The 24,426-nt window shown below is 43.0% G+C and overlaps 2 protein-coding genes and 1 long non-coding RNA gene across 12 annotated transcripts in view; 1 reads left to right on the forward strand and 2 right to left on the reverse strand.

Annotated features, from left to right (window-relative positions):
- Window positions 1-16,601, reverse strand: part of Agbl2 (AGBL carboxypeptidase 2) — a 34,799-nt gene extending 18,198 nt beyond the window's left edge. For 4 of the 10 annotated variants that reach the window (XM_085834705.1, XM_085834704.1, XM_085834701.1 and 1 more), the window contains exons 1-9: window positions 16,578-16,593; window positions 15,937-16,142; window positions 15,637-15,734; window positions 15,174-15,237; window positions 9,124-9,258; window positions 8,576-8,629; window positions 6,954-7,139; window positions 4,778-4,885; window positions 1,104-1,257 (exon numbers count right to left, since the gene is read on the reverse strand). In XM_085834705.1, coding sequence (XP_085690831.1) covers window positions 1,104-1,257; window positions 4,778-4,885; window positions 6,954-7,139; window positions 8,576-8,629; window positions 9,124-9,258; window positions 15,174-15,237; window positions 15,637-15,672 — 737 coding nt within the window. In that variant the 5' untranslated portion in view covers window positions 15,673-15,734; window positions 15,937-16,142; window positions 16,578-16,593. Of the gene's footprint in view, window positions 1-1,103; window positions 1,258-4,777; window positions 4,886-6,953; window positions 7,140-8,575; window positions 8,630-9,123; window positions 9,259-15,173; window positions 15,314-15,636; window positions 15,735-15,936; window positions 16,260-16,577 lie in introns of those variants that run through there. The other 6 variants (XM_085834703.1, XM_085834702.1, XM_029473247.2 and 3 more) reach the window with 6 other exon arrangements.
- On the forward strand, window positions 16,602-18,411 carry LOC147005872 (uncharacterized). The gene is made up of 3 exons (XR_015046513.1): window positions 16,602-16,660; window positions 16,747-16,811; window positions 17,428-18,411. It is a non-coding gene; the product is annotated as an uncharacterized LOC147005872 (long non-coding RNA).
- A 410-nt stretch (window positions 18,412-18,821) lies between these two features.
- Fnbp4 (formin binding protein 4) overlaps window positions 18,822-24,426 on the reverse strand; it is a 33,904-nt gene continuing 28,299 nt past the window's right edge. Inside the window, exons 13-17 of the mRNA XM_021155628.2 lie at window positions 23,117-23,433; window positions 22,862-23,006; window positions 21,420-21,772; window positions 19,967-20,124; window positions 18,822-19,754 (exon numbers count right to left, since the gene is read on the reverse strand). Of these exons, the coding sequence (XP_021011287.2) occupies window positions 19,664-19,754; window positions 19,967-20,124; window positions 21,420-21,772; window positions 22,862-23,006; window positions 23,117-23,433 (1,064 nt within the window). The 3' untranslated portion in view covers window positions 18,822-19,663. The remainder of the gene's footprint in view (window positions 19,755-19,966; window positions 20,125-21,419; window positions 21,773-22,861; window positions 23,007-23,116; window positions 23,434-24,426) is intronic.

Below are 24,426 nucleotides of genomic sequence, written 5' to 3' on the forward strand. Positions count from 1 at the left end.
AAAGAGCTATATCAGGGTTCTGTCAGCAAAACCTTGCTGGCATATGCAATAGTGTCTAGGTTTGGTGGTTGTATATCAGATGGATCACTGGGTGGGGCAGTCTCTGGATGGTCCTTTCTTCCATCTCAGCTCTGAACTTTAAGACCATAAATATTTAAAAACATAATTCATAAGGGTGTTCAGTCTTTAAGATAATTAAACAAAAAGTATTGTAATTGCCCTTGAAAGACAGGGTGAATGAGGTATAGGATACACACAAAACAAAATTGTATGCATGCTTCACTTAGTTAGAGACAAGGTCTTACACCGTTACCCAGGTTGGTACTGAACTCTTAGGCATAAGACACCCTCAGACACCTGAGTAGGTGGAACCACAAAAAGCACAAGCCATTGTGCCAAGATTTCACAAATAAAATAAGGAGGCATATATATATATATATATATATATATATATATATATATACACACACACATTTATATACACATGTACATATATATAGACATATACACACACATATATATACACACATACATTTATATACACACACATATATATAAACACACATATATATGTATATATATACACATATATATGTGGTAAACTGCTAATAGTCCTTACACATAGGACTTTTTATGTTGTATATATATTTACTAATAACTATGTTAAAGTTTTATGTATCTTTTTAGTGTTATGTATACAAGGACATGTGTGTGTGTGTGTGTGTGTGTGTGTGTGTGTGTGTGTGTGCTATGGCATGTATATGGAGGACACAGGCCAACTTTGTGGAGCCAACTCTCCACTTCCACGTTCATGTGGGGTCTAGGGATTGAAGTCAGGCTGTAGACTTGACAGGCAAGTGACTTTACACACTGAATCATCTTGCTGGCCCACGGATTCAACTTTTAAGTGAGCTCTTTTTCCTTTTATAAGCAGAAGAAATGACTTAATGCTTTTTTCTGAGGGAAAATTAGTCATAATTATTCAATTCTTTGCCAGCCCCTTAATAAGTTCTCTACCACCCATCTTTTGCAGACATTCCCGATTCCTGGAGTCGTTCCTCGAGACCCCCCAGCCCCTCCGCCAGCACCCCTTTGTTACTCACACTCTGACGGCTTTCTGCAGATTCCCGCTCTCAAACCTTGACTCAAACAATAGAGTGTTGTCATCTGGCCCTTGCAGTGTGACAGCAAGTTCCTTGATGGTCCCTCGTTTGCCTCCTATTCTGGAACTAGTGAAATAGGTACCTTCTGCAGGCACTACAGAGGAGAAAGATACCATGAGGCTATGCTCCACTCAGAATGCATTCACTCAGCAAGTCTTTACCGAGCCCCATCAACCCTATAAATATTCAACAAATTGTTTATTGTCCTTACTGGGACCCTTGACCTTATAGCCATTAGATGGTTGGGGTTTTTTTGCATATAGTAATGGCGTTGAATCCAGGCCCCACCCTACCAGGTCAGTGTTTTACCAACATCTCTCCAAGCAGAGGCCCTTAATTTTCAACAGTGCACCACTCTGAAGTCTTTAAGTGGTTTAGAGTACTTCTTTTTGCATCAGATCCTTGGCACAGCAGAGACTTCTCATTCCCATCTAAATCCTGACTTTAAAGGATGATTAAAACTGATTCCCTAGCCCAGCTTCCTAGGACTCTGGAGGAGGCTGAAGTAGGAGGACTGCCTGCTGTGGGTCCCAGGCCACACAGCAAAGCCATAAAATCAAAACGCTAAAACCAAACTAACCCAGACATCCTAAACGTCTGACACTGGATGAAATCACAAACAGTGATGATTTGGCTGCTTTCTAAGGACATCTCAAAACATCTGCAATCCTACTCTACAAAGTAGGACCTATCTTTTTTTAAAACTATAATGGAAAATAAAGTATATTGCATATCATGTTTTGGCATAGCCCTCAAGGTCTGCAGTTGCTGGTGAAAAGGTAATGTAGATCTTCATAGTTTCAAAGATTTCTTTTTGTCCCACAGCATTGTGTTCTAAAGACCCTACTTTACCATCTTTTTCTGGTATTTTTGTTAACTTGAGGAAAATTTATTTTACTTATTTGTCAATGGCTTTGTGATTTAAGCAATTTTAATATTCATCAGATACTTTATAAGATCGTGAATTTTTTATGAAGATCACAATGGTAATCACTTTTACTATACTTTTATATTTATTATATTAATAGATTATAATATTATTATATGTATTATATATTTCAGACATTAAAATTCACTCACCAATTGTTACTAATTGTTATTGCTACCATGTGTTGACCCCATGAACAACATTAAACAAATAGCAGTGTTTATAAGGAATCTGATTTTTTTTTTTTTTTTTTTTTTTTTTTGGTTTTTTGAGACAGGGTTTCTCTGTATAGCCCTGGCTGTCCTGGAACTCACTTTGTAGACCAGGCTGGCCTCGAACTCAGAAATCCGCCTGCCTCTGCCTCCCGAGTGCTGGGATTAAAGGCGTGCGCCACCACGCCCGGCGGAATATGATTTTTTAAGGTATTTTTTTATTCATTTGTATGTGCAGGTCACATATGTGCAAGTGGGAGACCAGAAAAGGGTACCAGATTCCCTGGAGCTGGAGTTACAGGAGGTTGTGAGCCGTCCAGGGTGGGTGCTGACAACCAAACTCAAGTCTTCTGAAAAAGCAGCAAGGGCTCTTGCCTTCTGAGCTCTCTCTCTAGCCTCAGGGATATGTACACACTTAATCATATAATCATATGTATGTATGTATATATGTATGCCTGCATGCATGCATGTAGCCTTGGCTGGCCTGGAACTCTCTTTGTAAACCAGGCTGGGTTTGAACTCATAGAGATCTGCTTGCCTCTGCCTCCCAAGTGCTGGGATTAAAAGGTTACAGACCACTCCCAGCCTCAGGGTACTGATTTTCATAACTGGTCCCTGTTATGACTTTTCTTTCATATGCAGTCTTGTGACTGTAGAGTTGAGATCACACACAGCTGGCGAATGAACCATAACATGTATATAAAAATGAAGGCACCATGAGAAGAAACAAAGCCCAGAGGAGGCGGGAGCAGAGGTAAAACCGAGGCCACATAAGTCCTCTGTAACTAAATGGGGGTAGGGATGGGGGCCCAAGAGTTCTGTTTTTTCATGGAACAGCAAAGGACTACTCAGCAAAGCCATGCCATAAATATAGACTTTTCATTGTTTTCTTTTTTCCGGAGACAGGATTTCTCTGTATAGCCCTGGCTGTCCTGGAACTCACTTTGTAGACCAGGCTGGCCTCAGAAATCCGCCTGCCTCTGCCTCCCAAGTGCTGGGATTAAAGGCACGTGCCATCACGCCTGGCCTTCATTGTTTTCTTTAACATTTCAAAGTAACACTTAAGATGACCTAACCTCTGTAACACATTTGTCTGGGCATGGGGGTGTGCATCTATCCCAGCATTTGCATGGTAGAGGCAGGTTGATCTCCTTGAGTTTGATGCTAGCCTTATTTACAGAGGGAGTTCCATAATAGCCAAGGCTAAACACAGAATCCCTGTCTCAAAAATATACATATATATTGAGTGTTGGTACACACCTTTAAATTCCAGCATGTAGGAGGCAGAGAAAGGCAGAGACAAACTGAATATGAGGTCAGCCTGATCTAGAGAGTGAGTTCCAGAACAGCCAGGGGTTGTTAAATAGTGAAACCCTGTCTCAAAAAACAAAAACAGGGGCTGGAGAGATGGCTCAGCGGTTAAGGGCACTGACTGCTCTTCTGAAGGTCCTGAGTTCAAATCCAGCAACCACATGGTGGTTCACAACCATCTGTAATGAGATCTGACGCCCTCTTCTGGAATGTCTGAAGACAGCTACAGTGTACTTACATATAACAATAAATAAATCTTTGAAAAAAAACAAAAAAACAAAAACAGGGAGAGAGAGAGAGAGGGGGGGGGAAGAACTATTGGAAAACTGGAAAAGCAGCTCATCAGTTAAGAGCACTAGCTGCTCCTCCAGAGGACCTGGATTCAATTCTTAGCACTCACATGGAACCTTACAACTATCTGTATCTCCAGTTTCAGGGGATCTCTGTGCCCTCTTGTGCCCTCTATGGTCACTGCATGCATGTGGTACATAGACATCCATGCAGGAAAAACATCCACACACATAGAATGATATGTAAAAGTAATTAGAAACTATTGACGGAATCTCAGAACTAGTCCTCTGACCTCTCTCTGTTTATGTTGCGGTGAACCTATTCCTGTACGATATGCCCTCCTTATCTACACACAAACCACTGTAGTAAAAAAGGAAAAGATGTGGGGGCGGGGTTAGGGGGGCTGGAGAGATGGCTCAGTGGTTAAAAGCACTCAGTGCTCTTCTGGAGGTCTGGAGTTCAAATCCCAGCAACCACATGGTGGCTCAGTCACCAATAACGAGATCTGATGCCCTCTTCTGGAGTGTCTGAAGACAGCTACAGTGTACTTACATATAACAAATAAAATAAATCTTAAAAAAAAAAAGGAAAAGATGTAAAGTCACTTGGGGCTGGCAAGATGGTTCTGTGGGTAAAGGAGCCTGCTGCACAAGCCTGAAGACTTTCTATCGTCTCCTTGGAATCCACAGAAAAGTGAGAGAACTGACTTGAGCTGTCCTCTGACCTACAAACTCGCACCGTGGCAGGTCTTCCCATCAACATATAGACACAGGAATCCATTTTTAAAAATTAAAATCACTTTTATTGTGCACACTAAGTTTACTGTAACTTTATCATAGCTAGTCACTCACTGTTCAGCGCAACGACGGTACCTGAATCTAGCTGGTACACAACTGTACCTTGCTCTTCTCCCACAATCTCTGGTACCTTCTCGTTTCCTGTAGGTTGGTAGAAATATTCTGGTTGAAGTGGAACCCACTCTGAAAGAAGATATTTTCAAAAGTACAGAGTAAGAAATGATATTCAGAGCAGAATAAAAATTAACAAAGTTATAATTACTCAAATCATCAATGTTGTTCAATCTAGCCTAGCCTTCAATCTCATTCCTGGCTTGCAGCCTGCTTATGAACTCAGTGTCATGCTTCTACCCACGAAGACTCTGGGCAGATACTGGGCAGGCAGCAGGTCAAAGGCCACCCGGTCCTGGCTTTGACCCCAGCACTTGATACAGCTACAGTAAAATCATGAATTTGTTTAAAAGTGTGTGTGTGTGTGTGAGAGTGTGTGAGTGTGTGTGTGAGTATGTGTGTGTGTGAGTGTGTGTGTGTGTGAGAGTGTGAGTGTGTGTGTGTGAGTGTGTGTGAGTGTTTATGTGTGTGAGTGTGTGTGTGTGTGTGTGTGTGTGTGTGTGTGTGTGTGTGTGTGGGCAGGTGCTGTGGAGGGCAGAAGATCCCCAGAGCTGGGGTTATAGGTAACTGTTATCCATCTGATGTGGGTGCTTGGGCTTGGACGTGGATGCTCTGGAAGAGAAGCAAGAACTTTATGTTGGATAGTTTTCTGTCAACTTGACACAAACTGAAATCATGTAAGAAGGAGCCTTGAGAAAAATGCCTCTAAAAGAGTGGGCTGTGAGAGAGCCCATAGGGTATTTTCTTAATTGGTGGTTGATGGGGAAAGGCACAGTCCATTCCACTATGGGTGGTGCCATCCCTGGGCTGTGGTCTTGGGTTCTATAAGAAAGCAAGCTGAGCAAGCCATGAGGAGCAAGGCAGTGAGCAGCACCCCTTCATGGCCTCTGCATCAGCTCCTGCCTCCAGGTTCCTGTTGTGTTTTGAGTTCCTGTTCTGACTTCCTTTGGTGATGAACAGTGAGATGGAAGTGTAAGCCAAACAAACCCTCTCCTCCTCAAGTTGCTTTTGGTCACGATGTTTCATCACAGCAATGGTAACCCTAACTAAGACAAGGTCTTAGCAACTAAGCCATCTTTCCAGCCCCAGAAACAGTTTCTATTTCTCCAGGAAAGTACATCCTGTGTTTCAGAGAAAATAAGGACTTTTTATCAGCAATCAATTTAAGAGTCAGCACATTTGTCTTTTTAGCTCATTTGTTTTTTGAGGCAGTGACTCTCTACATAGCTCTGGATGTCCTGGAACTCACTATGTAGACCAGGTTGGCCTTGAACTCACAAAGACCTGACTGCCTGCCTCCTGGGTGCTGGGATTAAAGGCCTGACTGGTATACAATCGTTTGCATAATTTTTTTTCTCCGACAGAGTTTTACTCTGTAGCTCTGGCTAGTGAGCAAAGGCCTGAGTTCAGAGAAACTCTGTCTTGAAAAACAAAAAGAAAAACAAACAAAAGAAGATTGTATCTCAAGAGCTCATAGATAGGACCAATTATATCACAACTCCGCAGGCTGAAACTAGCGCTCAGTGACAGAACCCTAGTGAACAAAGGCCTGGAAAAAAGACATAAGTAGTTATACATTTGGCCTCTAAGAAGCTATCTTCCCATTCCTAAATTCAGAAGCATAGTTTATGCTTTAGTGGTTAAACCCTATGCAGACCCTGTCTTGTCTTCTATGTCAGCGTGAAAGACTAAATTCTATGGGCTAGAGAGTTGGCCCCACTGGCAAAATGTTTACTGTGCAAACACAAGGACTTGAGTCTGATTCCCTGTGTTCAGATGTAGGCTATTTAATTTTTTTTATATTTTAATTTATGTGTGTGTGTGTCTAAACAGCTGGGAAATAGAGCCCTGAGAGGTGAACAGAGATGAATCTCTAAACAGCCACACTTGCCTAATTTGGGACATGTAGGTCCCACTGAGAGACACTGTCTTAAAAGTCAGAAATGATGTCTGAGGCATGTCTTCCACATGCACACAGCACACGTGCACACATACTTGTGTACATACACGACTCTTAAACCCTGCAGCCTTGTAATAAAGTAAGATAAAACAGCAGGAACACACACACACACAGACACAGACAGACAGACACACACACACACACAGACACACACACAGACACACACACACGCCCTATTACCAATGTGATGAATGTTTTCCTTGATGACCTCACATTCGATTGGCCATCTTGGAGCCTGCAGCGGCCCTCTGCTAGAGAAACATGAGAAGAGTTCTCGGGGTTCTCGAAGCCGTGGGCTTGCTTCATCTAGCTCATCAAAAATCAGCTGCCTGCTCCTCAGGAGCGGCGAGCTCAGCAGAAGTGAGTCTGCAGGGAGGAAGAGGGATAGATACATGAGCAGCCTTCTCTCCCACCTCGAGGGACTTGCTGTTAATCACCTTCTATAATCATCGTTTTCAACACTGTGCTAAGTAAGACATTAGCAACCTGGGTGTAGGAGTGTACAGGTTTAATACCAGCTCTTAGGAGGCAGAGACAGGCAGACTTCTCTGAGTTCAAGGTCAGCATGGTCTACACAGAGATTTCCAGGCTAGGTAAGAACACCAATAAAAAAAGGTTAAAAAAAATAGATTGTTTAAGATAACAAATAAAAGGTGTAAACTATTACGTCAAAATTCTACATAATCTAGATTTTTTTTTTGTTTTGTTTCATTTTTTTTGTTTTGTTTTTTTCAAAACAGGGTTTCTCTGTATAGTTTTGACTGTCCTGGAACTCACTCTGGAGACCAGGCTGGCCTTGAACTCACATAGAGTGATGGAAATAAAGCCATGTGCCATTACCATCCAGCTACATATAAATTTTAAAATTCAAATTAATAGGTCCAAGATCTTGCAACAGTGTGGACTTTCAATTCTCCTATCAACATTGTCAGGGAAAGCACAAAAAAACCTTCAGTGACTGTAGTGAAAGAAGCACAAAGACCTAAATTCAACCCCCAGAACACGGGTGGAAACGCGGGCACAGTGACATACGCTTGTGGGCATCATTTTTGAGAATGGCACTCAGTGTTGTTCTCCAGCCTCTACACACACACACACACACACACACCTACCTTGTGTAAATGCAACTTTTAGTTACATATACACAGCAAATAGACAGACAGAAAGAAACACAGAGAGAAGAAAGGAAAGAACATAAGAAGATAAAAAAATTCTCAAGTGCTGGGGAGATGGCTCAGCTGGCAAACTGTTTGCTGTGGAAGGATGAGGGTGTGAATTCAGAGGCCAGACACATGGAAACAAGCATAAGAGTGCAGGTTTGTAGCCCCAGGGGTAGGTCAGAAATAGGAAACCCCTGAAGCTCAGTGAATTCCAGGTTCAGGAAGAAAGACCTTGTCTCAAAAAAATAAGATTGAGGGCTGGAGAGATGGCTCAGTGGTTAAGAGCACTGACTGCTCTTCCAGAGGTCCTGAGTTCAATTCCCAGCAACCACATGATGGCTCACAACCATTTATCTGTAATGGGATCTGATGCCCTCTTCTGGTGTGTCTGAAGACAACTACAGTGCACTCAGATACATGAAATAAATAAATAAATCTTTAAACAAAAAAGATTGAAAGGCATTTCATATAACCACCAAAGACATACACCGATTGACATCGGGCCTTTAAGTGTGTGCATACACACCCAAAAACATGTATGAACATACACCATGCAAACTCACACATTGAAAACAAAACTTATTGTGCAGCAATCGACAAATGAATTTCAGAATCCTGCTATACTCATCTGAAGACTGTTACCTCTGTTTACAGCGTCTATCTGAGCATGCCCAGTTGAAGATAAACAGGTAGGCCCTAGGAAGAAAGAAGGGAGCACCATTTGCTTATTTGTTTTGTCCACTCTCTCCCATCTCTTTGTCCTTTTCATCCCCACACCAGGCCCCTGAATTTCTATATAGGTCTTTACCCAGGCAGTAATTACTGGCTGAGACAATAACCATTCTAAAAGATGGCAAAGTGAATTTAAAAGAAAGCCAGAGGCTGGAGGGATGGCTTGGGGATTAGGACTGCTTGCTGATCTTGTAGTGGTCTGGGGCTCAGTTTCCAGCACCAGTCAAAAGGGGAGCTCACAGTCTCCCAAACTCTAGCTCTAGGGGATCCCCAAGCCTGGTCTTCGGGGCACTCATGTGCATATGACCACACAACACACACACACACATAATTTAAAAATAATAAAAATAAAATACTGTTGGGGTGGAGTGGGGGAAGTTTCAGGCAGTGCTGATCTCTATGGAGTTTTCAAGGCAGTGAGGTTCCGGGTGGGGGGGGGGGCACTGGCTGTTACTCACACAGAAGCATCTCTTTTTCCAAGCTGTCCGAGATGAAATCATCTCTGTCTCCAAAAGAGCCACTCAACATGTACCGAGGGCTGTTCCTCCACAAGCGCTGATGAGTGCCTGAGTTTGGCAGGCTGCTTTTCTGAGCTAAGAATAAGTGGTTTAGTTCAGGCTGCTTGTCGGTTGGTTGGTCAATATTAAAATCCTGACCACTCAAACCACTACTTGTATTACCATTGTCCATAACAGGTTTTTTTTATAATAACAGGTCCCATTTTTAGAAGATCTCTCAACATTCCAATGTATGCAGAGGGAGAATAATTATTTCCATTTGAGCAGAGAAGAAAGAGAAGAAAGGTTAAGACCACTGTGTAACAGGATAAATGGCTTAGAAGGCAGAAATCCAGTGTCTCTAAGAGGAAGGAAAGCAAAACCCAAGTGAGGGCAGGGACCAGAGCGCAAGCAAAGTGCTGTGGCAAAAGTTGTTTTAAATTTAAGATACAGGTCTCACTATGTAACTTTGACTCTCCTGGAACTCACTATGTAGACCAGGCCCTCAAGCTCAGAAAGACCCAAATGCTGGGATTAAAGGTGTGTGCCACCACACCTTGCATCCAAAGCCTTTCTGTCCTAAGGACACTTATTGGGTCCAACAAGCTGAAGTTCTCTCTTCAACCAATTAGCACTAAAGTAGAAATGGTTAATAAGAATATGAAGTGAGGTTGCCAGAATTACAGTTAATATTCAGCTGGTCATTGTGGTCAGACGAAGGCAGCAGACTGTGAGGCTGAAACCAGTTAGACTACACGGCAAGACTTTGCCTTCAAACACTAAGATTTGTAGATCTAGCTCAAATAATATATGTAGATAATATGTGCAAGGCCCAGGCATGTACCCTAAAACTGCAAAAGTGAACAATCAAAATAAAGCTATATATTGTGGTGAAGATTAACCTGGGTTACAAATGACCCTGTCTCAAAGGATTAAAACAAAACAAAACAAAACACAAATGGAAAAAAAAATGCTAGGTGTTGTGGCTCATACCTTTAGTCCCAGCACTTGGGAGGTAGAGACAGGCAGATCTCTCTGAGTTTGAGGCCAGCCTGGTCTATAAAATGAGTTCTAGGACAGCCAAGGCTAGACAGAGAAATTCTGTCTTGAAAAAACAAAATAAATCAAATAACCCAGGGCTAAACCAAACCAAACTAAACACAACATACAAACAAGCCCCTAGCTGGACCCTCGGGGCCAACACAGTGGAAGGAGAGAACCAACTCCTGAAGTTGTTCTCTGCCCACTGCATGTAAATAATGGTATGTGCGCACACACATCTACACACAAGCAGCTGAGGATGATCGAGAACTCACTGCTCTTTCTCAGGACCCACATTCAGTTCCCAGCACCCACATGGTGGCTTAACAGCCACCTGTCACTCAAATTCCAGGGAGATATGATATACTTTTCTGGCCTCTAAAGGCACCAGGCATGTACATAGCACACATAGAAACATGCAAGGTGTTGGCATTCCTTCTAAGCTCCATCCAAAAGTTACCTGGCTATCGCCAGGTAGGCCTGGCTTACTATAAAGGGGGCTGTTTGGCCCCTTCTCTCTCTCTTTGAAAATGCCTCTGTTAGATCTGTCTCTAGGTAAGCCTGTAGGGCACTTTTTAAAATTGATGATGGGGTTTGTTTGGCTTACACTTTTTGTTTGTTTGTTTGTTTGGTTGGTTTGGTTTGGTTTTTCGAGACAGGGTTTCTCTATGTAGCCCTAGCTGTCCTGGAACTCACTCTGTAGACCAGGCTGGCCTCGAACTCAGAAATCCACCTGCCTCTGCCTGCCAAGTGCTGGGATTAAAGGCGTGCGTCACCACCACCTGGCTGGCTTACACTTTCTTTTTTTTTTTTTTTTTTTTTTTTTTGGTTTTTCGAGACAGGGTTTCTCTGTGTAGCCTTGGCTGTCCTGGCACTCACTTTGTAGACCAGGCTGGCCTCGAACTCAGAAATTCGCCTGCCTCTGCCTCCCAAGTGCTGGGATTAAAGGAGTGCGCCACCACGCCCGGCTTGGCTTACACTTTCTTATCATGGTTCATCATCAAAGAAAACCAGGACAGGAACTTGGAGGCAGGGGCTGATGCAGAGTCTGTGGAGGAGTGCTGCTTACTGCTTTGCTCCCCATGGCTTGCTCAACCTACTTTCTTAGAAACCTAGGACCAACCAAATTGCTCTTTGGTCATGGAGTTTCATTGCAGCAATAGAAATCCTAACAAAACCTGTGCGTGTGCCCCCCCCCCCATAAAAGTTAATCTTTTTTTTTTAAAGATTTATTTATTTATTATATGTAAGTACACTGTAGCTGTCTTCAGACATTCCAGAAGAAGGCGCCAGATCTCGTTGCGGATGGTTGTGAGCCACCATGTGGTTGCTGGGATTTGAACTCTGGACCTTCGGAAGAGCAGTCGGGTGCTCTTACCCACTGAGCCATCTCACCAGCCCAAGTTAATCATTTTTAAGGGCATTTAACTTGTATGGCAGTTTGAATGAGAATGGTTCCCATAGGTTTATGTGTTAGAATATGTTATGATACTTCTTGGGAAGGACTAGGAGGGATGGTCTTGTTGGAAGAGGTGTATCAATGCGGATGAGCTTGAGGTTATAAGAGACATATACCACCAGGTGGTGGTAGCCAAGCCTTTAATCCCAGCACTTGGGAGGCAGACGCAGATAGATTTCTGAGTTCTAGGTCAGCCTTGTCTATAAAGTGAGCTCCAGGACACCCAGGGCTAGCCACATAGAGAAACCCTGTCTTAAAAAAAACAAGACAAAACAAAACAAAACAAAATAAAAACATCAAAACCACACCCATATACATAAAAAAATCTTAAAAATTAAAAAAACCAAAAAGTTTTATTAAAAGACATTAAATAGGGCTGGAGAGATGGCTCAGCGGTTAAGAGCACTCACTGCTCTTCCAGAGGTCACGAGTTCAAATCCCAGCAACCACATAGTGGTTCACAACGATCTGTAATGAGATCAGGTGCCCGCTTCTGGTATGTCTGAAGATAGCTACAGTGTACTTATAATAAATAAATACCATTTGAAAAGACATTAAATATTTAAGCAAAAGAAGAAACACATCCAGATCTTAGATTCCCCACTACTGAAAATTTATCTCAGGATGCAGATCTCTATAAAGTCAGGACAGCTTTGGTTGTCCCAAAACTCACTGTGTAGACCATGCTGAGATTAAAGGCACAGATCACCATGCCTGGCAAAAATTTATATTTTCTTGGAAAATTTCATTTAATCTATAGATTTAATCCAAGTGCAATAAGTTTTGTTGTTTGTTTGCTGAGACGGTGTTTTAAACATGGTAGAAGTCTAGATAGCTTGACCTTGCTGTGTAGCCCAGGAGGTCCTCAACTTGCACGTGTCTTGCAAGTGTGTAGCTATGCATGCACATGTGTGCACATGCAAGTGGAGGCATGGGGTTGGCATTGGGACTCACTCAATTGTTCCACCTTGTCCACTGAGGTAGCCGTTCACAATTAAATGCAGAACTTGATGACGTGTCTAGTCCTGCTCGACAACTTGCTCTGTCTATGCCTTCCAGTGCTGGGATTACAGGCGGGTCGCCAGCCCACCCACGATGGTTTCTGGGGATCCAAATTCCAGTGTTCACTGTGTAATTGAGGATAACCATGAACTTCCATCCTCCTGAATCTGTCTCCCAAGTGCTGGTGCTATCATGCCTCCATTTATAAGATGCTGGTGCTCAAAACGGGGATCTCAACTATGCTAGGGAGGCACTCCACCAACAGAGCCATATATGTATATATGTATATATGTGTGTGTATATATGTATATATATTCATATCATATATGTATGTGTATATATATATATATATATATATATATATATATATATATATATCTTGTGTGTGTGTGTGTGTGTGTGTGTGTGTGTGTGTGTTTCCCTTGAGACCCTGAGACAGCAGGATCTCTCTTTGTAGTCCTGGCTGTTGTGGAGCTTGATCTGTAGACCAGGCTGGTCTCAAATTCTTAGAGACCTGCTAGCCTCTGTCTCCTGAGTGCTGGGATTGAAAAAGTATATACCACCATCACCTTGACCCCCAATATTTTTTATCTATTTTTATTTTTTTAAAGATTTATTTTTTAAAAGATTTATTATTATAAGTACACTGTAGCTGTCTACAGATACACCAGAAGAGGGCATCAGATTTTATCACGGATGGCTGTGAGCCATGTGGTTGCTGGGAATTGAACTCAGGACCTTTGGAAGAGCAGTCAGTGCTCTTACCTGCTGAGCCATCTCTCCAGCCCCAAAGGTTTATTTATTTATTATATATACAGCATACTGATGGCAGGTATGCCTGCAGGCCAGAAGAGGGCACCAGATCTTATTATAGATGGTTATAAGCCACCATGTGATTGCTGGGAATTGGATCTAAGGTCCTGTGGAAGAGCAGACAGTACTCTTAACCTCTGAGCCATCTCTCCAGCCCCTAATATTTTTAAAATTAAAATGTTGGGCAATGGATGGTTCACAGCCAACTGTAGCTCCAGCTCCAAGGGATTCCACACCCTCTTCTGGCTTCTGTGGGTAATTACACATGTGTGCACACACACTTACATTGCACATACATAATTAAAAGTTAAAAAAATGAATCTTTAAAAAAAAAACCCAAAACATTTCTCCTAATAAACTACAATTCTGCTTTAAACAAAAAGGTAGTATGTGGTCATAGTACATTCAAGATTCAAGACTGGGGCTGGCGAGATGGCTCAGTGGGTAAGAGTACCCGACTGCTCTTTCAAAGGTCCGGAGTTCAAATCCCAGCAACCACATGGTGGCTCACAACCATCCGTAACGAGATCTGATGCCCTCTTCTGGTGTGTCTGAAGACAGCTACAGTGTACTTACATATAATAAATAAATAAATCTTTAAAAAAAAAAGAAAGAAAAAAGAGCACCGACTGCTCTTCCAGAGGTCCTGAGTTCAAATCCCAGCAACCGCATGGTGGCTCACAACCATCCGTAATGAGATCTGATGCCCTCTTCTGGTGTGTCTGAAGACAGCTACAGTGTACTTAGATATAATAGTAAATAAATCTAAAAAAAAAAAAAAAAGATTCAAGCCTGACTTGCCCACCCCCCTCGCCCCTACATCAACAAGTAAGTAAATAAATAAATATATAAATAAAAATAAAAGATTTCAGCCAGGCAGTGGTGGCGCACGCCTTTAATCCCAGCACTTGGGAGGCAGAGGCAGGCGTTTTTCTGAGTTTGAGGCCAGCCTGGTCTACAGAGTGAGTTCCAGGACAGCCAGGGCTATACAGAGAAACCCTGTCTCAAAAAAAACCTAAATAAATAAGTAAATAAAAATAAAAGACTTCGAGGTTCTGGGGATTGAATGTAGCTCTTGGGTAATGTTAGACAAGTGTCCCACCACTGAGCTACAACCTCAGTTCCTAAAGTTTTTTAATGTCACAAACTAATTTTAAAATGTACATACAGGGGACTCAAACGCAGCTTAGCAGAGTGCATGCACTGAATTGAACAGAAGTTCTATGTCCAGAATCAAAAGAGAAAAAAGAAGAGAGAGAAGCAATGACTCAGGAAAAGGTGAAACCCTTTTGAAGAACAAGGTGATAGGAAACAACTGTCCAGAGATGAAGACTATCAGAGCTGCACATAACAGTGCAAGAGGCTAAGACAGGAGAGTGAGTCCCTTAGCAGTCGGACTACATAGTGAGACTGATGTAAAAAGGAATCTTCCTTAATGTCGTGGAGTAATTCAGAGCTGGCAATTTATTAGTGCATCAGTAGAAAAACAGGCCAATAAACTAAAGAGCCTAGAAGAGACATTTGTACTTTTGCATATAGTAAGTCTGTCTCTTGACAGAGGTGGTTCAGTTCAACTGGGAGTAGGAAGCACTTTTTTAACTAGTCATCTAGAAACAGCGTTCCAGTCTCATCCAAACAGTTCTTTCAGTAAAAGCAACAGTTCAACCCGCGGATGCTGGAGAGAAGGAAGTGTTACCTTTGAAATATCCATAATACTGGAGGTGATGGTGAATAAAGTCCTCATAGGGATCAGGAAGATTCTGTGAAAGAAAAGCCATCTCAAGCAGAGCATTCATTCAGATGACACTGACTTCTTAACCCAAAGCACCAAACATGCTGCATAGGATACGGGAACAAAACAAGCAAAAGCCAGGCAAATAGTGAATTCTATTTTGGGAAGCATAATCTCCAACAGGTCTGGTGGCAAACACTAGTAATCCCAGCACCAGGGAAGCAGAGGTAGGAGGAGAACACAAGTTCAAGGGTAGTCTGGGCAACAGAATGAGTTCCATGCCAACCTGGGCTAAAGAGCCCATCCTTCCGCCACCCCAAAATCCAACTACAAACTAAACCTCCAGCTGGACCAGCATGCCACCACAGTGAACCTTCTGACTTTGGATTGGGTTTCTGCGAAGTTATCGGAAAGAGAGTGTACCAACCTCCTGCTTTAGTTCTGTTTCCAACGCCGGGAACATGTTACTGCCGCATAGTATGATGTAGGCGAGTTAGTAGCACCGTACCCAGCTGCAATATCTGCCTGATTTCCAAACAGTTAGCTGATTACACAGAAGTTACAAATCCCCGTAGGAAAAGTGAAAAGAAACCTAACCAACCACCACTGCCAACAAATAACACCAAATCTGCAGGTCCTGCCCTTTCACACCCACAACCACTCGGGGGTAAACTCTTGCCAAGCGGGCGTCTTACGAAAGGAGAGGATGGTGGTTGCCAGCACGCACCTGAGGAGCTGGGGCGCTCTGCGTGTCCCCACGCCTGGTCCACTAGATTCACCAGGAGCCTCGCTGGCCCCATGCTTAGCTTACGCTGAGAACAGATGCCCAACACCAGGACGCCGCAGAAAAGGGAAAGGAACCGGGTTGGGGGCACGCGCAGAGTCGCCTCAGAGCAGTTGAAAAGGAAAGGTCAGGGGTCGGAAGCGAGAGCCCTGGAAACGTTCAGTTCTGAGCGCCCTGCCTCGGAGTGTGGACTGCCCAGACGCAAGCCCAAGGAAGGACAGAGCAGAAGTTTCCACCGGAGCCCGCGGGGTGACACCGCGCTGCCTAGCTACCCCTTCCCCGCAGCTGGTCCCCGGGCCGGGTGGACGCTGCAGGAGCTCCCCCATCTCTCCACTCTCACTCTTTCTGCAGAGGCCAGCCTGGAGTCCTGTCCACCCCAAAGCTCCTCGCCCCCCTGCCCTCCTCTCCCCTGCCCCCCTCTCCCCCTTCCCGCCCTCCTCGCCCCACCCCTGCCACTCTCCTCACCCCCTGCCCTCCTCGCCCCCCTGCACTTCCTGCCCTCCTCATTCCCTTCCTGCCTGGGATCCCCTGCTTGTCCCCTGCCAACTAGGGCGCTCTTTCGCAGGCCCAGTCCCTCAGCTCACCTGCTGGAGTTTTCTGCGAGGACCCTGGGAGCCTAGCAACCGGGAGCCAGAAGCGGAAGGAGGGCAGGACCCCGCCCTCATCTGTAAGCTGCAAGCCTTGGGATGTCAGGCAACTTGCGTTTCACACTCCAATGGTTTACTGATTCAAATTTCATCTCAAACTTTACAGACTCAGTCTGGGAACTGATGAGTAGAACAGTGCCGAGGACCTTCACGTTTCTACTTTCGGTAGTTGTAGGTCATTTACTTTGTTCAAGGGCCTGAAGCTTCCATTCCTTTGGGGGCTGGTGAGGGTTAGAGCTGTATGTAGCAAGCAACCAAACGTTATTTAAAAAGAGCAGATACGCTCGGAGAATAAGAGGTCAGTCCTAGAGAGAAGGAATCAGGTTCATTCTAGTTTACTTCATTTCTTCTCCCTTTGACAAACGTAAAATGTCCTTCCCCCATCCCTGCCTTGTCTTGATTTGGTTTAAAATAGGAATTATTCCTTAAAAAAAAAATTGTGTGTGTTCGCCTGGAGGCTAGGCTTCAGATCCCCAGGGAGTTAGATACCTGCAGTTGTGAGCTGTTTGAATTGCTAAAGGGGTGCTGCTCTAAGAGCAAGTGCTTTTAACCCCTGAACAATCTCACCAGCCGCCTCCCCTTCACTCTTGTTTGCATGTGCAGGATTAGTGGGCATGTGTACGTTAATGTGTACGTTAAACACTTTATGGAGTCAGTTCTTCCTTTCTGCCTTTGCATGAGTTTCAGGGACTAACTCAAGTGCCAGGCAAACACAAACCTTCTATACTATCTAGCCAGCCTTTATTTTTAAACATTGTTTTAATCCGGGTGCTTGTTGTGAGTGCAGGTGCCCGCGCGCTGAGGTCAGAGGTCTCCCTAGAGTGGGATTACAAGCGACCCGATGTGGTCTTGTGGACACTGGAAACCAAATTTGGATCATCTGGAAGAGCTTTCAGAGTTGAGCCCCACTGTTACTTGAGACTTGTTCAAGGACTTGTGTGAGTCTCCATCCACTAAATGACCCTATTGTCTAAAAGTAAAGATGTGCTATTTTAAGGGCAAATCTCCTCAGAGCTGAAGAGATAACTCAGAGGCAAAGAGCACTGGCTGCACTTCCTGAATTCAAATCCTAGCATCCACCTGGTGGCTCACAACTATAGTCTTATGGGATCTCTCTTCTGGTGTAGATAGATGTATATGCAGACAAAACATCCATATACGTAAAGAAATCTTTAACAAAAAGTTAAAGAGTAATTGACTCATAAAAGCTGGGCCCACAATCCCTCAATTAAGCTGAGACAGGCCAGACAGATTAGCACACTAGAAAGACTGTCCTCCTCCCAACTACACTGTTATCAGATCTTTAGTCTCTACCTTCTAGATATAATGAGGGAAAAAATGTACACCAAAAAAACTAGTTAGCAAAACTAGTTATAAGCAAAGGTGGCGAATGAGTGAGACCACCCAAAAGCTGGTACACCCGACTCCTCATGCACTCAGCCAAAGGGACACTGAGGCCAAAAGCTGGTCCACCCGACTCCTCATGCACTCAGCTGTAGGGACAGAGGACAAAAGCTGGTCCACCCGACTCCTCACGCGCTCAGTTGCACGGGACACTGAGGAGGCTGCTGCTCTCCAGCAATTCCTACCAGCCTGGAAAACTGCTAATCAAGACAAAAGCTTTAACAGCTATTTGATAATCTTTATTTGTAGAAATTTACTCTATGCAAATTACAAAACAATTTTATGTACAAAATGGGCATCCCAACAGCGCATGATAAATAAAATCTAATACACTATAATTTTTACAAGTAAAAAAAATTGAACTGCATAGGAATATACTAGAATAAAATCCAAACTATTATCTTTGGTTAACTACTGTGATTATAATCTTAAATATCTATTACTTTCCATAATCAGCTTTGTATTACTTAATAAAAAGCTATAAAGCACCTTTTTCCCCCATATTACATTGTTTCTAGGACTTAAGTAGGTCAAATATCAGCTATATTATTAACAGGGTACAAGCTCCAGAAAATGGCACCATCTTATCGGGATTTGTAACTTGTGTGTGTGTTTCTTAAAACCCTGTCTTCCTCTCTCCCCAAGCCGCCACTTTCCTGATGTTCAAATGTCAGTGTATGTCTGCACTAAGTCTGACTGGAACAACTAAGAAAGGGCACACACTAAGTCCTAGTTATGTAGGGTAACATGCTTAGAAGAGCAAAAGGATAACCAATGAGAAGTATAAAAAGAGCTTTATTGGTGCATATATACAAATTTACAATGTCAGAAACTGGAGAAATACAAACAGCTTTAAGACACAATTTGCTTTTCCCTTCAGTTTAAAGTGACCTTTCCTGATTGTGATACAACAGAAAGTACACAACAGTGAACGCGTCTTAAATACTGGAATCTTATGGAGAACATGTCCACACATAGAAGGAAGGGGTATTTCTGAAGTGGGTAAGACGATGAAGACAATACACAAAGTGGCTTATTATACTTATTGCCACATACTTAGGGGGGAATTTCTCAAAACCAAGGATCTAAACACCTGATGCTGCTGCTCCTGCCTGTGCTGCAAAGCGAGCATTCTAGGATTGCTGAGAACGACTCTGTGTGTGGCCATCAGCACAGATCAACACTTCAGGGGAGCAGACTTGAGGAGGTCAGAAAGAGATCCTGATGGTCAAGCAAGGGAGGATACAGAGCTGCCTTAATTGCACTTGTTTGGAGGAGAAGGGAGGGAGAGTGCCACACTAGAACTAAACAAGCCTCTACTGGGCAGGAAAGCCCTTCACTTTTGCCAGCAAGTTCTATACAGAGATTTCGTGCCCATGACTCACATGTCTGACTCATATCTAACATGCTAAGTTTGCCAGTGTGAGAATAAAGACAGCCAGGTCAAAGCAATTCCTCATTTCAGCAAACAGAAAAACTACATTTCATAAATGGACAACTTTGTATGCACGCATCCTTGCCCAGGAAATGTATATGTTCTTCTTCATAACATTTTACAGTTCATTTGACAACAGTTTAAATCTGGTTAAGACTGAACATAAAACAAAACAAAATGAAAACTATGTGCTGGGAGCCATTTTCCTTCTCTTCAGTCTTGCTCGCCAATCCTCAGGAAGGGCTTCAAAATTAGCATTTCTTTCTGCCAGGCCACTGTGAAAACAATTTGCATATTATTACTTCATTGGAAAGAAAGAGAACTGAACTCTATAATTGAAACTGAAAATTGGATCTCACATCCATTCAGGAAAATGTTTCAAGTTTCTCAGTCAAAGTAATGTGTGGTGTGTATTCTCCATGAAGGGCTGTAACTTTAAGACTAATGCCACAAGCCTCTGCCCACATCTGTGACAGCGCCCTCTTACCTCACCAGCTGCTGCTGTTTCCATTCCTCAATTCGCTTCTGTGCAGTCGATTCCCGGTCTTCTTCACTGGAACTTGAATTATCTTCTTCATCTAACTCCCGCTGGATACTCTGCCATTTCTTTACCAAGGATGGCATTTTAGTTTTACTTTTCTTTGCCTAAAACAAAGTGGTGGATTAGTGAAATGCAATACTGAACAAGGAAAGACATCCTTTACAGTGGAGACTAAGATCTTCCCCTGAATCCAAGGAATAAAGATGATCTCGGAAGTGGCGGAAAGAAGGTTAAAAATGGTTTGTGTGCAGTGTGCAGGTGGTATGACGTGGCTGGTGCCCTCTTAAACTCACAGCAGCTGTATTGCCTACACAAGACTGGGCCTGTCATGAAGGGGGCAGGAGTTGATGGGGCCCCATTTTTTCCTGAGGATTTATACAGTTAATAGTTGATGGAGGAAGGAGAGACATTATTTTTGGTGGTAATGTGCTCATGCTCCTATAAACTATAAAGCTCACTGTCATAAGATAGAAGCTGGGCATGGTAGTGCATGCCTTTAATTCTAGTACTCAAGAAGCAGGAGACGGATCTGAGTTTGAGGCTAACCCAGTTTACAGAGTGCAATCCAGGACAGCCAAGACTATTCAAAGAAACCCTGTCTTGAAAACAAAAGACATAAAGGTAGAATGTCATGTGTTTCTGGGGAATGGGGATAAACAAAGAATGTAGACAAGTTGGAGGAGAAAGGGGGTTTGTGGGAGAAGAAAAAAAAGTAGCGGGTGCACGTGAGCGTGCTGAAACCACATTATAGATTAATGCCATGTACTAGGTTTCATAGTGGGGGCCGAGGAGATGGCTCAGTGGTTAAACGTACTTCCCGTTCTTTGCAAAGGAACTGAGTTTGGTTCCAAGTATTCACATCAGGGGTACTTAAGTCCTAGAGACTCCCATGTTTTCTCTGGCCTCTGCAAGTACCTGTGTGTACACAGGCACATATACATAAATAGGAGGGAATAGATAAATTACTTAATCTTTTATCCATTAGTCTATTTACTTGACTAATTGGGGAAGGCAGATGGTGGCACACTGGGCAGTTAACACTGGCTGTTCTTCTAGAGGACTTGGATGGAATCCACAAAGGACCTCAGTGCTGGGATCTACTACCCTGTCTCTGAGCTCCAGGGATACCCGACTCACAGATATACATGTATGCAAAACACATATATGAGAGTCTTTTTTTCTTTTTATAAGACAGGGTTTCACTATGTTGCTCTGGCTGTCCTAGAACTCAATATGAGGCTGGCCTCAAACTCACAGAAATCCACCTGTTTCTCCCAAGTACTGGAACTAAAGGCATATGCCACTACTGCCTGGCAATTAATTTATCTTTTAAAAAATAATTATTTCTGCTATGTGAGTATCATCACCTTAAACATTTTTTTAACTGAAGAAGACTCACCTTATCTTTCTTCCCTTTTCTCGTCTTCTCTGGCGGTGGCACTTTGGGAGCTGGTGGTGGCGGTGGTGGTGTAGGTGTAGGGGGAGGAGGTGGAGGTGGAGGTGGTTCTACAACAGCAGGTGCTGCCATAGTTCCTCGAGCCTGAGCTGGCTGCAGCGATGGAGTAGTCACTCCAATTGGGACAGAACATTCAGCATAACTCATAAGCGCAGGCGCTGCTGCTAGTCCAAGGTAATTTGACTGCAGGCTCATCCCTCTGGCCTGATGACCCACTCCTGCTGCTGCATGGCTAGCAGATACTGCTTGGTGTGCCATCCCAACAGCCTGGTGTGCCATTCCAACAGCTTGGTGACCTAACAAAGGAAACAGAAAAGGAAACTATAAAAAGGATACCCTGCAATGAGAGAAGGAAAAAGAAACTAGGAGTTAAATCACAAAATGATTGCAATATACTTTTTCCCTTAAAAATATGACATATTTGCTAACTGCAAAACATTAACTTTTGTAACTGGGCATGGTGTGCATGCCTTTCTTATTCCGATATCTGAAATGCAGAAGCAGGTGGATCTCTGAGTTTGAGGACAGCCTGGTCTACAAAGCCAGTCCAGGACAGCCAAGGCTCTGTTACACGGAGAAACCCTGTTTCAAAAACCAAAACCAAAAAACGGTAACAAAACCCAAAACAAAAACAAAAACAAAAAACCAACTTTCAAAAATAAGGAAACATGCAAATGTTTAAGGGTAGCTTTTTAGTAACTAGAAATATAAGTAGTATTTTCTTTTTTAAGTTTTATTTTTTTTTATGCATGTGAGTACACTGTTGCTTTCTTCAGACACAAACATTAGATCCTATTACAGATGGTTGTGAGCCATCTTGTGGTTGGTGGGAATTTAACTCAGGACATCTGGAAAAGCAGTCAGTGTTCTTAAGCACTGAGCCATCATCTCTCAAGCCCTATAAGTAAAATTTTCAATTAAAAGTCTTCTGTCTTAGTCAGGGTTTCTATTCCTGCACAATCATGACCAAGAAACAAGTTGGGGAGGAAAGGGTTTATTTAGTTTACAGTCCTACACTGCTGTTTATCAACAAAGGAAGTCAGGACTGGAACTCAAGCAGGTCAGGAAGCCGGAGCTGATGCAGAGACCATGGAGGGATGTTACTTACTGGCTTGCTCCCCTGGCTTGCTCAGCCTGCTCTCTTATAGAACCTAAGACTACCAGCCCAGGGATGGCACCACCCACAATGGGCCCTCCCACCCTTAATCACTAATTGAGAAAATGCCTTACAGCTGGATCTCATGGAGGCATTTCCTCACCTGAAGCTCCTTTCTCTGTGATAACTCCAGCATGTGTCAAGTACACCTTCTAACTTTTCAACTTAGAGCATCTAATGCTGGAAACATGATATATTGAGAAAAACCCACTTTAATCATGATGCTTACCTGCAGCTATAGCTGACTGGCTATAGAGAACTGGAGAACTACCAATAGTGGCTGATCTCTGAACTACTGCAGTACTCATTTCTGGAGCCTTTCTCTTTACTGCTTTATTGGGTGGAGGACTAGAGGCAGTAGAATCAACTAAACTCTGAAACAAAAACATTCTAGTTAGTGCTACAAAATAAATCCTTTTGAAGTAAAGCATGCCAATCACTGCCCAGCCCCCATGACCACATTGAGTGCCAAGGGCATCATTACCTGGCTGGTTACAGCTGTGGTCTGTGTTGAAGGTTTCAAAGGAGTATCCTCCTCTGTTCCGGGGGCAGGAGGCTCCTCACTTCCCTCGTCCTCCATTTCTACCTCCTGAATCTCACCATCTTCTAATGGTGGGGGTGGAGGAGGAGGTGGAGGAGGAGGAGGTGGAGACTCCGGGGGTGGAGGTGGGGGTGGCGGCATTTCCAGAGGTAATGGAGGTTGAAGCACAGGTACATTTGACTGGAGGAGGGTCCAGAATGGAGTAAGTGGCATGAGTGATGAAGAAACTTGACCAGAAAATGATTCTTTACAAAGAGAACCTGGAAAACAGACAGTAGTCAGGAGGAAAAAAAAAACTCAAGACAAATCCTTCAAAGCTAATATTCATGCGAAAGTTCATCTGACCAGTAGAACAGACATCTGTACCAACCTAGGAAAACTAGCTAGCTCTCCCATAATCAAAATGTGACTCAGCAAGCCACCGATGCCACTGAAATACTGGGCAATTCAACTCAGAAATTACTCTAGGTTAAGGTTGATGCTGAAATACTAGCTGTATTCTTTAGGTCCAGATTTATAAATAAAAATAAATAAAAATTATGAGAAACTCAGTCATCCAAATCTGTACATTGGAAATTGATCTTATTTGTGTGTTGTGTGTGGTGAAGTATGTGCCTGTGTGTACAGGTGCCCTTAAAGACCAGAAGAGGGCAGTAACTTGTTGGATCCCTGTGGGGCTGGAGTTAACAGGCAGGTGTGAACTGCCTAATGCGAATGGTTCTCTGCCAAAGAGAACTTGCTCTTAGCAAGTTCAGCCCCTAGAATTTTTTTTTCAAACATGTATTTCAGCATATAAGATGGCAACAATTCTCTGGAGAATTTTTTTTGTTTCAAAAATGAAATAAGTAAATTGTATATCTGTAATACTCATTTCGTTTTATTATTACTGTTGTTTCTCAGTAGGCTAGTTAAGTGGGATGCCACAGTGAAAACTCATTCAAAACAACAAATTTCACAAAAATTTCACCTATTTTGGCTAACCTGGATTACTAGTTTTAAAAATTCATTTGCAAGATGCAACTGTGAACTCCCATTCTTTCATATGTATGTATTACATTTGCTTAATCATAGCAGCAGAAAGGGAAGGAAGATTTTATTTTTGTGATGAATGAAAGGAAATTTATAGGGCAAAATGTCAAAGTAAACAATAATTGAGACTGTCAAGTGTTCAGAGATGTAGAAGATTTGAAATTGCTGCTGCTTTAGCTTGAAAAACTGTATGAAATGTTCTCAAATTTCACAAACACTATTCC

The sequence above is a fragment of the Mus caroli genome, unplaced genomic scaffold (genome assembly GCF_978045245.1).
Source record: "Mus caroli unplaced genomic scaffold, Mus_caroli_1 scaffold_2, whole genome shotgun sequence".
Classification (NCBI taxonomy): Eukaryota; Metazoa; Chordata; class Mammalia; order Rodentia; family Muridae; genus Mus; species Mus caroli.